Below are 15,559 nucleotides of genomic sequence, written 5' to 3' on the forward strand. Positions count from 1 at the left end.
ATAGGCTACTACGACCTTTGACTTCAACTTTGATTCGAACGATTCAAAGTAAAAATCGTTCGACTAATCGACCATTCCATAGTCGAAGTACTGTCTCTTTAAAAAAAACTTTGACTACATACTTCGACAGTTCAAACCTACCAAGGTACAATGTTAGCCTATGGGGACCTTCCACATCACTTTTCTAAGCTTTTTTTGATCGAAGAAAAATCCTTTGATCAATTGCTTAAATTAGTTTGAATCGTTCGATTCGAAGGATTTTATCTTTTGATCGAACAATTTTTACTTTGATCTATCGATCGTAGGATTTGCGCTAAATCCTTCAAATTCGATATTCAAATTCGAAGGATTTAAATTTGAGGGTCAAATTTGAAGGTTTATTAACCCTCGATATTCGACCCTTAGTATATGTGCCCCTAAATCTCACATTCAAATTTACATTTGAATAGGGGGATTAAAGTTTGAATGTGTGAATTTTGACACATGAAAATTCTAATTTGAATTCAGATTTACTATTTGACCCTTGATAAATCTGGCCCTTAAAATATTTTTTGTAAAGTCTCACCATCTTAACACATGCCCAATACTTTTTGATTGGACTGGATCCTTTTTTTTTTTTTAAAAAAAAAGGTATATTAAGGGGCATATTAATCAAATTTCGAATTGAAAAAATTCAAATTCAAAAGACCAACCGAAATTAAGTTGTAATTTTTTTTTGAGTCGAATAGGTCCGTTTTTGATCAAAAAGGTCCATATTCGACCGAATTTTAATCTTTCGAATCAAAGGAATAGCGCATTCAATCAAATTCGATTCAACGTTTTTCCCCAAAAAAAACTTTTCAAAGTCCACCATTTGACTCCAAATAGGTTCTAGGAGGTCCTCATAGGCTAAAACAGCAATTTGGCAGGTGTTAGATGGCGAATGGTTGAATTCGAATTTTTAAAGAGACAGTACATGATAAATTTCAATATTCAAATTTTTAATTTTTTTTCAAATTCGAATCGAATTTGGACTATCCCCTAGTCGAAGTATACAAAAAATAGCTCGAAATTCTAATTTTTTTCATTCGAAAATTCACCTCGACCTTTGATAAATCTGCTCCTTTAAATGTACATAAAGAAATGTTATACATTACCTCAGCCAAGAAACATATAAATATGTATGTTATCTGATTGTTCTTTATCTATTTCAAAAGAAAATAAGAACATTTAAATCAAATAATATAGCCCCTACTAATTTATGAAAGATTATATTTAAAACATGTGACATTTACATCCTAATGTATAGTTTGTTGATATAGTACATCATTTACTGATTAACTCAGAATGCAGTAATAAGCTCTCAGTACCAGGTGAAGTTTGATTATAATACAAATGAATACTTAATTGTAATAGATACAAACAATTTACATGCATAAACATTAGGCAAAACTGTTTAATTCTTACTGTCTGATTTTTTTTATGAAGTAACATGGCCAAAGAAATGGTGTAAATCTTAATTTAGGAAAACATGTCATATAAGGAACTCTTTCCTTGGAGAGGAAACTAACTGGCTATGCTTCAGTGCATGGTAATTGATCCTCAAACCAGTCCTCACTTGGGGATATATGCTGAGGTTTCTGTTGCATAGGTAGAAATATATAAAAACTATACTAAATATACAGAATAGAAGATGCATGAACATCCATGAACATCCACCTTATGGTCCAACAGACAGGAGGCATCTGAGTTTAAAACATAGCTGTTTACATTACTTGTAATTATGGCGGACTGGTAAAACCTTGATTATTAATATCACACAATTGGTTCAGAAATAATCTTTCTGGATAATTTTTGAGTGTACATTTTAATCTGAAATTATAAATTATAAACTGTAAACTGCAACAAATGGAGGTGTAAAAACTCAAGCATTAAGGCAAAACAACCTAGTTGCTCCAATAAATTAACCTGCTTGAGGACCAAATCTGTTAGCACTAGAGGGTGTCTGGGAAAGAAAATTAGTAAGGTGTTGGACTTGTGTTTTTTCTCCCTACCAAAACTTCCGTTGTGATAATTAAAGAGGGGTTGAATTATTCTGGCCACAAAAGTATAGGAAATAGGTTGCTAAAATTTCAGTACCCATAATATTTACTTTTTCTTTTACAAAATTGTCATTTACATCTTCATTTTATTTTAGCTCTGTCTGTGTTTTTAGAGCATTGGTGATGAATGTCACATTCCTTCATGAATTTAGGTATCTATAATTTACTATTTTTCACATTAGTACGGTGAAATATTACATTAATAACAATAAGCAATACGCAGTCATTTTTAAATATTTTTATTACAATATAGTGACAACCCTTAAAAGTCTACAGAAGTTGGAAAGTACAAGGACTTTTTTTTGAAACCTAACAATTTCAAGCTTCAAGACACTTTCTGCTTTATTTCATAAGGGTAATTTGATCAACTAATAAATGATTACACTCAATAAAACAAAATCAGAATCTGCAAGAAGAATCCTAATTTGAAAAAGGAGGTCTGGGACATGCATGTTAAAAAAAAAGTAGATATGAATAAATAAAAAAGAAAATTGAATTGAAAAATGTAGCCTGATATTATCTTATGTAATAGGCTGAATACAGCACCGATTTAAATAATACAGTGCTACAAATCCATTATGTGTCTTAAAAGGTGGGGTGTACCTAATTTTGTGATGGGTGCTAAGCAATTTGACACACATATCAAAAAGACCTCATGATAAATCTAAGGAAAAGCAGTCTGCATGCAGAGTGTAATACAGATGTAATAAAAAATCATTCTGGTGCATAGCTGCCGATAGCTGCAGAGCTGTTAATGCCTCTGTGTGGCTGATCAGTGTAAACATAAAACTGAAAATATATATATTTCATGTTGTGTCAGCTGACCAGCGGCAATGCATAAGAAATTATAACAGACACTTGGTCCCAGCTGAGCAACTACATTAATTGCTCAGATCTCACGTTTATCTCTACTGCAGCTTTCTCATTCAGTAGCTTGCTCTCTTTGCCTCGTTTCCTTTTTTTTTTTTTTTCCTCACTAGCTCACTCGATCTCTCTCCGTTTCTCTCCACCCTCCCAGGGGATTTTAAGAATGCAGTATTTGAATTTTGGTGAGTGGTAAAGCCTCTGCCCTAGGACCCATTTGACAAATGAGAAGGCGTGCAGCATCAGCACCAGCCGACTGAGCTTCAGTGAGTCAATCTGTGTGCTAGTCAGCAAGCTCCTGTTGGGAGACGCTGAGCTCCAGCGCTTTACTGTCATTGAGGAAGTTACACTGACTCTTCATTAGGCTGCAGGCTTTGGTTAAATCCTTCTTTTTTTCCCCCCTCTTGCATCCAGCTTAAGCGGTTTCAGTTTTAATTTGCCTAGTTGCCTTAGCTGACAAATGAACAGAGATTTTCAGCACTAGGGACGCAAAAGAAAAGGAAAAGGATTGTTGAAACTTAAGAAAAGCAGCATTCAAAAAAAAGAAAGAGAAAAGAGGAAAAGAAAAGAAAAATCAGTGAAAACCTGCTGACAAGACAGGACAAACGTGCTTGCATGCTAGCTGATTCACTTGTTCTACGCCAACTCCAGAGCAACACCATGCAGCATCCTCTGACGGGTGCAACTTGCGTGGCACTGCCAAATGTGGGCATGTGTCCACAGCTCTCTTGTGCCTTGACTTTTATGTACTTGCAGCAGGTAAGTTTTACCTTGCATGGCTCTTATTGCATTGCTACATTCATTTAAACTTCTAAAAACAGTAGATTGCATGCTTTGTAACAACTGTGACAACACTGCTTTTGCTATTCCAAAAATGACATGCTTTTCCCCCCAGTGTATCTGTAGTGGATGGGGGGTGGGGGAGGAAAGCAAACTAGCAGAGATTTGTTCATAATAGATGCTTGGATGTCTTAGGTTATGAGGCTAAGATAGCATCTAGATATACCTGCATTTATGCTGCTATCTAAAAGCCAATCCTTCTATTATATGTCGTACTGTAAAGAAAACAATGTGTTACGGTTTTAACAATTTTTGGTATTATCTGACTAATTGTGTTAGGCAATATTTTGCCAGCAGTGTATATCCTGCAGTTATATTTTTGGGCACTATGCTGCAGTAACGATGAAATATTTGCTTAGTGCTGCAGTTTTGTGGGGGGTTTTCTCTTTTTTTAATGGCAAGCCAATACTGCTCTTTAATGGCACATAAATGTATCCTATTGTGAATGCAAAAGCTGTCTATTACACGTTTTAACCCAATAAAAAGTCAAGGGTTTCCCTTTAACATTTGTGCTGCATTTAGGTTCATTTAGCCTAGCTCACTTTAAACCAGCATATTATATGTCTCATTTTCAGTGCAGCTGTCTGAAAGAATAAACTGTAAAAAGTATGCCATTCTGCTCTATGCCCTTTTGTACCATTGTAAAGAATGTCACAGAGTTAATCAGGGAGAGGGGTGTCTATTTTCTAATCTCTCTGAATCTTGGCCGGGCTCTAGTCTTTCACCTGGGACTTAAATCTTTACAATGGTAATCTTTGTTTCTGAAAACTGCACATTTTACTATGACTTAAAAAGCATTTCCATAATGTGCTACATTGGACAGCTCATACTAATTATATTGGTTATATGCATACACAATCTAATATATGTAGTCATATATTTATAATGTTATAATGCAAGTTTATGAAGTGCATATATGTTTGCACATATGTGTGTGTGTGCAGTAATAGTAAAGCACATATTGCAGTTCACAGGCATATGCATATTGTGTTACTGCCCAGTATATGTGTAATACAAAATACACACAGGTTCACTATGTTCAATTCTTTTTTCATCTGTGTCCACTAAAGATACAGTGTGCCTATTTGTGTTGCTATAATAAAATATTAAGATACATAAAGACATTCTGTATACATAGCACCATGATACAGGAGTTTGATACTACCTATGTCTAAGGAAGTCATTTACTTACATATCTGTATAAAGGAGAATTTCACTTTTTCTCTGTTTGTGCACATTTACTATGCATGTATTGTTCCAACCCATACTTACTATATATACAAACATTCCTCTTTTTTCTTTTGCATAGTCATGTTTGCTTGTGTTTTAACAAAGGTTACAGGAGTACACTTTACTAATGTGTATACAATCCAGATGCCCTAATTGGTATATAAAATTGCAGTACTAATTGTTTGAATAACTTCTGGGGTGAAGAAAATGAAGGTTACAATGATGTTTTATATTTTATATAGCACTGCAGCGCCTATACTGCACTGAATACTAAAAGATTGGTTTAATAGTTTCCTGGTGTCTTGGCATACAGTAGCTTGGACTTTCTGCACATGAAAAAAACAGTAGAGTGAAAGGGACAACAGCCTTTCAGCCTTGAACTCTACAGATTTCTGTGAGACTTAATATGCTCTAATATATGCATGCTAAAGGATGTATGTGTGTATAAAGATTATAAGAATGGTTTGGGGTAAAGAGGAGGGTGTTCATGTGTTTGCATTCCGAACCCAAATTTGCATTTGATAAATGCTGAATACATCAACTTTTATAGACTGCCGTTTTAATTACCTCCTTCCTAATAGCTGCCTGTCCTTTACTTTCAGAATAAATCTTTCACTGGTTTAATCCACTCCAGAACTCATCCTGAAATGTTTTTTATTAGGTGACAGTTCAGATTTGTGCTTTTTCTGCATAATCTAGCCATTCAGCTGCTTTTGCTTAGTCATAACCTGCACATTAGGCAACAATTTTTGCTATTGTTTGTTTCTTGAGAGTGCATTTCCAGGTGAGAGGTCAGTATGAATACTTACAGAGGCAGAGAAATAAAACATTAAAGAACAATTACAGTTATGCTAATGATTCTGTTCTATCTGCAGTAATAACTAGCTTAATACTGGTCTGCGGTTAAGACTTACACCAAGGTTAATGGCTAAAACCTAAAGTACAGTAGAATGGTTTCATTTAAATAGAGTCTGTTAGGAGTGGGGTGAGTTTTTAGTTAGGGCTTATTGCTGACATATTTATTTGTAAAATAATATAGCATCATTTAGAATTCATTTGTTATGACATGAATCAGATTTACGTTTATACTGTTTAAAAAAGTATTGTTTCTGAAAACAAAAGTGGACAATACGGTTGTAGGATCTAAGATATAAGCTCAAGGTAAAAGTGCTGCTTACCTGAGATACAATAAATACTACTATAGCGACCTATGACAGAATTATAAATCATGTATTTCTGACACTAAATTAGTTAACTGTGTTGTTTGCAATGAGTTTTCATTTTAGACTTAATTTTCACTCACAGTTAAGAAATATTTTTCTTTAAATTTATATGCAACACAACCGTAGTGTCATTAAATTTAATTATTCATCCCATTTGTGTATGTGGGTGTTTTTGTGTGTCCACACATGATGTGTGTATACCGAGGCATTTGTCTGTCAGACCCTGTGTCCTCTTTCTTACCCTTCATGATTTTCCCTCTTCATTTTATTTTGTTATATAAATAAATGATGAATGTTCAGACATAACTTCTAATGTTGCCCAAGATTTCTGAATACCTTGAGTATGTAGGGAAATGCAAGATTTGCAAAATCCTTTCTTTCTGACTAAGACCATGAATTTGACTAAGACCATGAAAGCACTTGTGTATATCATTGTATTTATTTTACTGCTGAGCATAAAAGAGAAAAAGTGTGCTCGCATTGTTACATGCCTTTTCTAGTACAAAATATTCTGCCAGTGTCTTTACAAAGCAAATGCAAGCTCTGCAGTAACTTGTTTGAAGCAGTAGAATACACTTTTAAGTAGTTAGCCCTGCATCGGAGTCATGTCATAAACAAATACCAATGTAGAAAGTGTAACCTTTTCTATGACAAAAATAAAACCAATAAAAAACTGCTGTTTCATTTTCCCGACACATATTTTGTTTACTAGAATGCCACTTCCATAACACCTGCATGAGAACACTTGTCGCATCCCTTTGCTTTCTTATTAAGCGCCACTTCAGAACTTCAGTAATAACCACTTTAACCTCATGACAGTCATCAGAAAAAGAAACAAATTGGGCAATATCAGTAAAAAGAGTTAACAAACAACGAATAGTGCAACATCTAATTAATGATCACTCGACTTTGTTTCTTTGTACCGCTGTCGCCCTAATGAGGTTGAAACAATCACCAAAAAAGAAAAAAGTCATAGATCTATGCACTGCAGCATTTCCTTGTTTTTCTTTGTATTTATTGCTTTTGTTTTCCTTGCTAACATTATTTACTACTAAACACCTGCCCCCAACGCCTCATTTAAGCACTGAGACTCCAAACAAAGCTTTCTTTGGAAAATGTGTGCTCTCTTTAGAGTACGTATCAACTTGCACTCATTATCTTAATGTTATGTTTTGTTCACATATAAGCATCCGTAGCCTATAACATAGTGTGTTATTTTATTCCTGTGCAAATTCTAACAAATTATTTGAACTTATTTATGTTTACAAAAAAACAAAGAAAGAATTGGAACAATAATTGTGGTGCAGTATGATGCACAATGATTAGATAGCGTATTAACTACATGACTTCACTGAAGTTTACATCACTATAAGACAGGTTTTGTGATATAAGTTAAAAAGGTTTTTTTTTACTTTTAATGACTAGTAATATTTAAGTATGAATATTTGAAATAATAGTAGACATTTGAATTGCTTTTATAGAGAATAATATAGTTTTTATAGTGGTTTGTGACCCTGTCAAAAGGTTACAAATACTTACATTTATCATTGAAACTTAATGATGAATTGCATTGTATGAATTGAATTGAATTATAAAAAAAAAATTAGTGATCTGACAAGTAAGGTCAATTTCACTGAGGTATAGACACTGTTGAAAGTTGTCAGAATTTAACTATTTGGATATATTTATCTTTTTTGATCAAATTAGAAATTCAGATAGATATGACCTACAGTGTAGCATTAAGAGTGGCTGAAGCTGGTAAGTCTTAACATACAGTATTGGCATTTATAAAATGCTGTAGTTGCAAATCTTGGTATCAGCTGCTTGGGTCAAGGGAAGCGGTGAAGTAGCAATGTTGTTATTACATTGCACCAGATTCATTTTCAGCATCTTTTATGGATGAAGAAATGTTTAAAAGCCAACATCTTAAAGAGAGCACATTTATTTAAAAACATTTGCCACAGTGTTTGGAATAATGGATATTAAGTAAATAATAATTGATTTTTCCAGATTATATTGTACAAAGTCAGTAACAGGGTCTCGCTAAATTTGTCTAGCAATGGGAGGAACTGTACAATCAACGACTGTATGAAAGTAAGATTTAAGAAGGAATGTTAAGCTTTACGGGCAAATCTTCATACCAGCTCTAATTTAAAAAAAGAACGCGCATTAACAATGTTTCTCAAAGTAGTATTTTTAGATACACACTTATGCAGGAAATGATGGAAGTCACCACATGATCTTGCCTGCAGGTGCTAGTAAGCAGTTTCTGTACAAAATAATAATACAACATTAAAGCAACATATGCAAGTTATACAAGGGACATGCAAAATATGTGGGTCATATAAACCCAGGAGGTGGCAATTTAACACAGTCTCGTGCAGCCATGTGAATTCTGCCATACGGAAATTCTGAACATACGGGATCTAGAGCAGCGATCTGCATCACTGATCTCAATTAAGCCTTCATTTTTTTTTAAGAATTTCGCAAAGGAATTAAATGTGCACAATGTTCCCAGATACTTATCATTTTTGTAGCCTGATTATACTTTCTCAGTGTGGATGTTTATTGCTACAATACATGAGAAATGACAGTCTCTGTCAGAGTCAAAAGAAAAAAATCTGACATTACTACTGCTCTCACATTCACCTTCTTTTTTCATACTTGGCTCTTGAATAATGCTGAAGTGGAGTAGACTATGGTACCTCAAATTTGCACACACATTCGGGTGTGTATGATGCAAGCAACAGATTGATTTTCATAGAAACCTGATTTTATTTCTAGTACTTAAAAATACTATTTGAAATGCCTTTTCTCCAAAGGGGGCAGCATTGGACTTTGTGAAAACAAATAGTCTCCAGACATGTGAAATTGTACCATATACTATACTGAATAGGCAAACCTTTGCACATATCTTTTGCTATATTTGCAACTCTAATGCTAATAAAATAATAGAGCAAAATAAATTTGCCAAGTACTCTGGTCTATAGTAATGTGGAGCTAAAGATTGGATTAAAAACCATCGTACATGTATGGGATCAGTTATCCAGAAACCCATCTTTCAGAAAGCTCAAAATTATGGCATGGCCATTTCCCATAGACTCCATTTTATCCAAATAATCCACATTTTTAAAAATGTTTTCCTTTTTCTCTGATATAATAAAACAGTACCTTGTACTTGATCCAAACTAATATATAGTTAATCCTTATTGGAAGCAAAACCTGGGTTTATTTAATGTTTACATGATTTTCTAGGAGACTTAAGATATGGAGATCCAAATGACAGAAAGACCCCTTATCCGGAAAACTCCAGGTCCCAAGCATCCTGGATAACAGGTCCCATACCTCTACACAGTGTCTTAGACCCAACTAAGGGGCAAATTTACTTACCTTCAAAGTTGCGCCAGCGTTGACCTCGCCGCACAAGTTACCGATCATTTGCGAAGTTGCGCTTGTGATGTTACGATCAGCGGTTGAAGTTACGCTAGCGATCGAAAATTTGCATACAGCGCAAAATAGAAGTATTAATGGATGTGTATGCTGCAGCAAATAAATAACACTACACAAGCCCAGGGAAACTTAATACAATTATATAGAGGTGTTCTAATGCCATGCACATGTACCCACAGCATAGTTTAGGTGCCATATGTTAACAAAAGTAGGGGGGAAGGAGGGTACCCTAAAAAAAAAATGCAGATCTTTTTCAGCCTATCACCCTATAAAAAGTAAAAACCGCAAGCATTTTTTGGGACTTTTTTTTTTTTTACAGTCTCCTATCAACTCTATTGCACTTCACCTGGCCTGACCTGGCGAAGTAAACTTTGGCAAAAGAGGTAACGTTCAGAAAAAAAAAAAACCTTAGTAAATTTGCGTAGTTTCGCCCCTTCAACAGAGTGCAACTTCGCCTGGTGTTAGGCTGCGAAGTTGCACTAGTCTATCTACTTCGCTAGCAAATTTTCGCCAGGGACATTTTTAGTAAATTGGCGAAGTGGCAAAGTGACGTAACGCTGGTGAATTTTCGCTAGCGTTAGCCATTTCGCCGGTTAGTGAATTTGCCCCTAAGCCTCTTACCACAACAACACCCAACAGAATGAAACACCTAAATGCAAAAACATTGTTACCATCTGGGGACAGCTGGTAATCTTAGAAAGAATAGGTATTTTTGTTCAAAAGTGTCAGTATGTTTTCTTTTTACTTTCTTTTTGCATGTAAAACCTGTAATATAGGGAAATTAAGAATGCATCTCCTAAGTATAGTAGACTGATGGCAATAAATACCCTATAAATACAAATGCACAGTGTTATTTCTAATTCTAGCAGACAATGCAATAATGCGTAATTACTTTTTTTTCTAAATTACATTGTTAATAGCTTGCATGGAAAATTGGATGCTAATTAAATCTGATTCCTGACAAATACATACAAATATTTTCTTTTCATATCTATGTATTCACACTTTGTATTTGTGTGCATTGGAAGATTTGTGCTTTCCGTCATATGCCTGAAGAATAGCATTTGTTCTATAATTCTCTTGTTTGAAGCCGTGCAAAAGTCATGCAGGCTTTTAAGGTGAAGAAGAAAAAAAATGTGATAATGGCTTTTTCAATGAAGAGTATATCACTTTGCATTAAGAGCCATAATGACATTAGCGAGAACTGAAGCTGAGCCTTCCATATGAAAAGATCCCTAAAGGTCTTGCAGTCTTTTTAAGGCATTGGTGAAATTGATTTATCAGTTTGAAATTGAAGTATTTAATGCATTGGACTCTCCTGAGGAAATCATGCCATTCCATTGCTAACAGCTCTCATTTACTTTCTGACTAGACCAACACATAGTCACTTGCCTTTTTTTATGCATTGCATTCCTTTACAAAGCACTGCAGCAAAAGTAATTATACAAAAAGGAGAGTCATTGTGTGTAGAGACTATGGAGTTAAGCATGGGGGAGAAATTTAATAGGGCTCCAGCTGTGGAAATTCATTGTATCTAAGTGTTTTGATCATTCCATGTTTGTGTTAAACACCTGCAGACTGAAAATTAGATCTAAACTGGTTGTTAAGGGTTAGGCAACACTTTTCTTGTTAATTTCTAAATGGTGTATTAGTAATTGAATTTGTTTTCATCGCCTTAACTTGAATGCCTCCTGCATTTTTGTACAATACACGTAAATTGCTGGGCTTTCACTATCCAAAATGTTATTAAATGCATAGCTTGCAGAAAATTGAAATGGGATTAAAAAAATGTATACATGGTCTTTCTTACAGTATTATTCATTTCATTTGTACCATGCACCTGGGAAGTAACATAAGACACTGTGCTAAGAGGAGCATATGGAATATATGTTCATATATAATATATCACTATGATAATTAGCTTCAAACTTACAATGAAATAAATCTATTGTCAATTAAAGTGTCCTGTGCCTAAAAAACTGTATTTTACAGTAAAGAAAATGCAGTATAAGCAATTTAACAGTATTCAATAGTGAAATATTTTCAACAATTTTAGGGGGTTATTTAATAAACTCTAATTTTTCTGAGCTTTTTTTTGGCAAAAACTCAATTTTTTTGTGAAAAAAAAAAAAAACCCTAATTTTTTTTTGAGATTTAGAGCATTATTTATTAAAGTCTGAATGTTAAAATCTCAAAGAAAATCGATTTTTTTTCACTAGAAAACTAAAATTTTTAGAGGAAAAAAGCCTACATTTTCTTCAAGATGTATTGTACCTCAGACCTGTTGAGGTCCTGTATTAATCAATGGGTGAGGCACCAATCTCAATTTGAAGTTTTTGTGGTCTGCACTGGGATTAGCCCGATAATCTGACTTTTTTGGGGTTTTCAGACAAAAACACGAAAAATTAGAGCAATTCGAAAGAAGCCCGTATATTTTTATAAATTCGAGAAAAAGCCAGAAAAATTTGATCGATTCGGGTTTTTGCTAGATTTTACTGAGTTTTTCAGTGATCCAATTAAATCAAGTTTGTTTTATTAATAAATAAGATAAAAATCAGGCAGATGAGTTTTGCCATGGTTTTTTTTAATAAAATATGAGATAAATTCAGATTTTAGTAAATAAACCCCTAATTATACCACAATGCTGCAAAAAGCCTGAATCTGAAAATCTCAGACCTGTTGAGGTCCTGTATAAGTCAGTAGGACTTATTTGAAGTTATCGTGGTTCGCGATGGGTTCAGCCTGAAAATCTGACCTTTTGGGAGTTTTAGGGCAAAAAATAAAAATAAAAAAATAAAAAATAAAATTAGTTTTTTCACATTTTGCCTGGTCATGTGCTTTCAGACCAGCACTTTAGGATGGAACTGCTTTCTGGCAGGCTGTTGTTTCTCCTACTCAATGTAACTGAATGTGTTGCAGTGGGACCTAGATTTTTACTATTGAGCGCTGTTCTTAGATCTACCAGGGAGCTGTCATCTTGTGTCAAGGAGCTGTTATCTGGTTCTATTGTTCTATTGTTAGGCTGTTGGGGGGAGGGAGAGGGGCTATATCACTCCAACTTGCAGTACAGCAGTAAAGAGTGAATGAAGTTTATCAGAGCACAAGTCACATGACTGGGGGCAGCTGGAAAGCTGACAATATGTCTAGCCCCATGTCAGATTTCAAAATTAAATATAAAAAAAAAATCAGTTTGCTCTTTTGAGAAATGGATTTCAGTGCAGAATTCTGCTGGAGCAGCACTATTAACTGATGGGTTTTGAAAAAAACATTTTTTCCAATGACAGTATCCCTATTGACAAAGTTGTAAGGCAGATGATTAAAGACATAGAGGAAACTTTTGTTACACTGAGTCAGACTGATAAAATAAATGCTAGTTTTAGTCGCAATTATATTTTCAAATAATGGAAATTGTTTAATGTGTATTGGAAAATTGCTTAGAATAACTATGGCTTTCTGTATGCAAATGTAGGGGCCTGAAATTTGTTATCATTTAGTATGGCAGTCCCGTAGAATTTTGGACACTTAAGTGTGGTCCTAAGTATAATTGGGCAACTGTTTCCTTATCCTGGGTTAAATTAACAGTAACACCAAAAAAATAAAGTGTTTTATGACAATATCATGTACTGTTGCCCTGCACTTGTAAAATTGTTGTGTTTGCTTCAGAAAGACTACTATAGTTTATATAAGCAAGCTGTTGATAGTCATTGTGGCAGGATTCAGTCATAGGATACATAGTAGATTACAGACAAATTATGAAGAATCCTATTGTATACCACAGAGCTGATATGTTATCTGCTATGCAACCTGAGCCTTTTCTCCTTTTTCAGCTTTTAATAGCTGCCCCCATGGCTACACAGTCAGCAGCTTATTTATATAAACTGTTGAAGAGTTTCAGAAGCAAACACACCAGTTTTACCAGTTCAGCACACCAGTACATAATAAATGCAACTACAGTGGTGGAGATAACTTGAAATGTGAGCAATATGTGTTTGTATATTTATGCATATTGTCATCTTTACAAATTGAGAAGTAGAACCAAGAGAAAAAAATTAAAAGCAGAGTGGCAATAAACATAGATATATATTATACAATATAGGTTTTAGAGACATAAGAGGCACTAGTAATACTTGACTGCAATCCTGGACATTTTACTGATCCCACCTTATTGGGTCAACAGTCAGTGTTTAATCGCACAAATCTCTCATACAAAGATCTCTCACAAACATCACGTATTATACTAACCACCAGTTGAAACATGATTGAATCACATGGATCACTGCCCGTAAAATTCAATGCAAATATAAGTACAATAAATGTTCTCCCAAACTATATGTTAACATTTGTTTTAGCAAATAACATTAATGAAAGGCAAATGTATGGCTAGATTTACAAACCATTAGTGGTGGGCCAATTTGTCCCATTTTGCCGAAAAATTCGCGAATTGCCGAAAAATTTGTCAATTTTGACACCTGCATTAAAGTCAATGGGCGTCCGAATAATGTTGATGTGCGACGGTTTTGATGCATATGACTTTTCCGACACACAACCAAAATTTTTTGAAGCGGTCGAATTTTTGCAGCAGTTTATTCACCACTGGAGAAATGCGCAAAATTCGCTGCGAATTCGCACCTGGCAAATTTATTCGCCCGTCACTATAAACCATATCATATTTTACATCTATTGTTGATAGTTTTTTTTTACCTGTAAATTATACTACAGAGCAGCACGTAAAAGCTATATAATCTTACACAGATGCCCTTAACAAGCAAAGAACCAATTTTTTTTTTTACACAGAGCTGCACTTTTCTATCTTAGCTGTAATATAGCTGCATAGCTCAATTAATGCACCATGGCAGGAGATGGAAAAAATGGTCTCTCTCTTGTCATCTGCAAAGTTATTTACTTTCAAATGCTGACAGAATAGCACTGCAGGGGTTTCATTTATTTCCATTCAGAATGTCATTATTCGGTAATACAGAATGAGTTTTGGATACAGTTTGAGCTTATTTTTTTATTATTATTATTTTCTTATACCTCAAGTTAAACCTCTCATTTGTGTTAAATACAGGGATATACTGTAACTAATTTATTAAATAAAATAAAAAACTTCTGTAGATATGATTGAAGGATGTAAGTATGCACTTAGATATGACAAGCACACTCACTGCTCAATACATGTAGGAGAAATAACATAAAGCAAGAAAACAAGATAGAAAGGGAGGAAAGGAATAAAACACATGCTGCAGAAGAGGGCTAGGGGCAACTTATTGCAGCACTGATAGTTAGATGTAAAAGATGATGCAGAAAGTACCATACAAGAGTTGACACTAATACCTGGGAAATACAAACAATACAAGGAATTAATGTAGAAAAGTGTTTATTTTACATTCATTCATTTCCTGTATTATCACTAGGGCTTCCTCTAATGAATGTGCATTATTATATAAAACATAACTGGCTTTTCTTAACGATTTTTATGTTAGTAATTCAAGTGATAAAAGACAGTGAGTAAATCAGTAAAGCTCATATAAATGCATGTGTAACTGCAAAATGTTAAAATTGTTTGCTGGAGGAAAAACATGTGCTGCAACCTTCATGTGGTTTACCAAAAAAAAATAATAATATGCCATGCTTGCATTGTGGTGTGTGCAACTTAGCATGCACCTGCAATGACACTAGATTTACACCAGATATATTATTCAGCTTGTTCTGGATCCAAGAGCTTTCTTATTGTGCAATAAATGGTGAAATGTTGCACCTCATAGTGATATAGCACTTGCAGCCTAAGCATTAGAGGAAAACTTTACCCCCAAAATGAATATTCGAGCAACAGATAGTTTTATCATATTAAGTGGCATATTAAAGAATCTT

At 34.3% G+C, this 15,559-nt stretch overlaps 1 protein-coding gene across 8 annotated transcripts in view; it reads left to right on the forward strand.

Annotated features, from left to right (window-relative positions):
- Positions 1 to 3,229: 3,229 nt before the first annotated feature.
- The window catches only part of LOC108701881 (RNA binding protein fox-1 homolog 1), a 375,478-nt gene continuing 363,148 nt past the window's right edge, over positions 3,230 to 15,559 (forward strand). For all 8 annotated transcript variants that reach the window (XM_041575880.1, XM_041575881.1, XM_041575885.1 and 5 more), the window contains exon 1: positions 3,230 to 3,704. In XM_041575880.1, the coding sequence (XP_041431814.1) occupies positions 3,561 to 3,704 (144 nt within the window). In that variant the 5' untranslated portion in view covers positions 3,230 to 3,560. The remainder of the gene's footprint in view (positions 3,705 to 15,559) is intronic.

The sequence above is a fragment of the Xenopus laevis genome, chromosome 9_10L (assembly GCF_017654675.1).
Source record: "Xenopus laevis strain J_2021 chromosome 9_10L, Xenopus_laevis_v10.1, whole genome shotgun sequence".
Taxonomy (NCBI): domain Eukaryota; kingdom Metazoa; phylum Chordata; class Amphibia; order Anura; family Pipidae; genus Xenopus; species Xenopus laevis.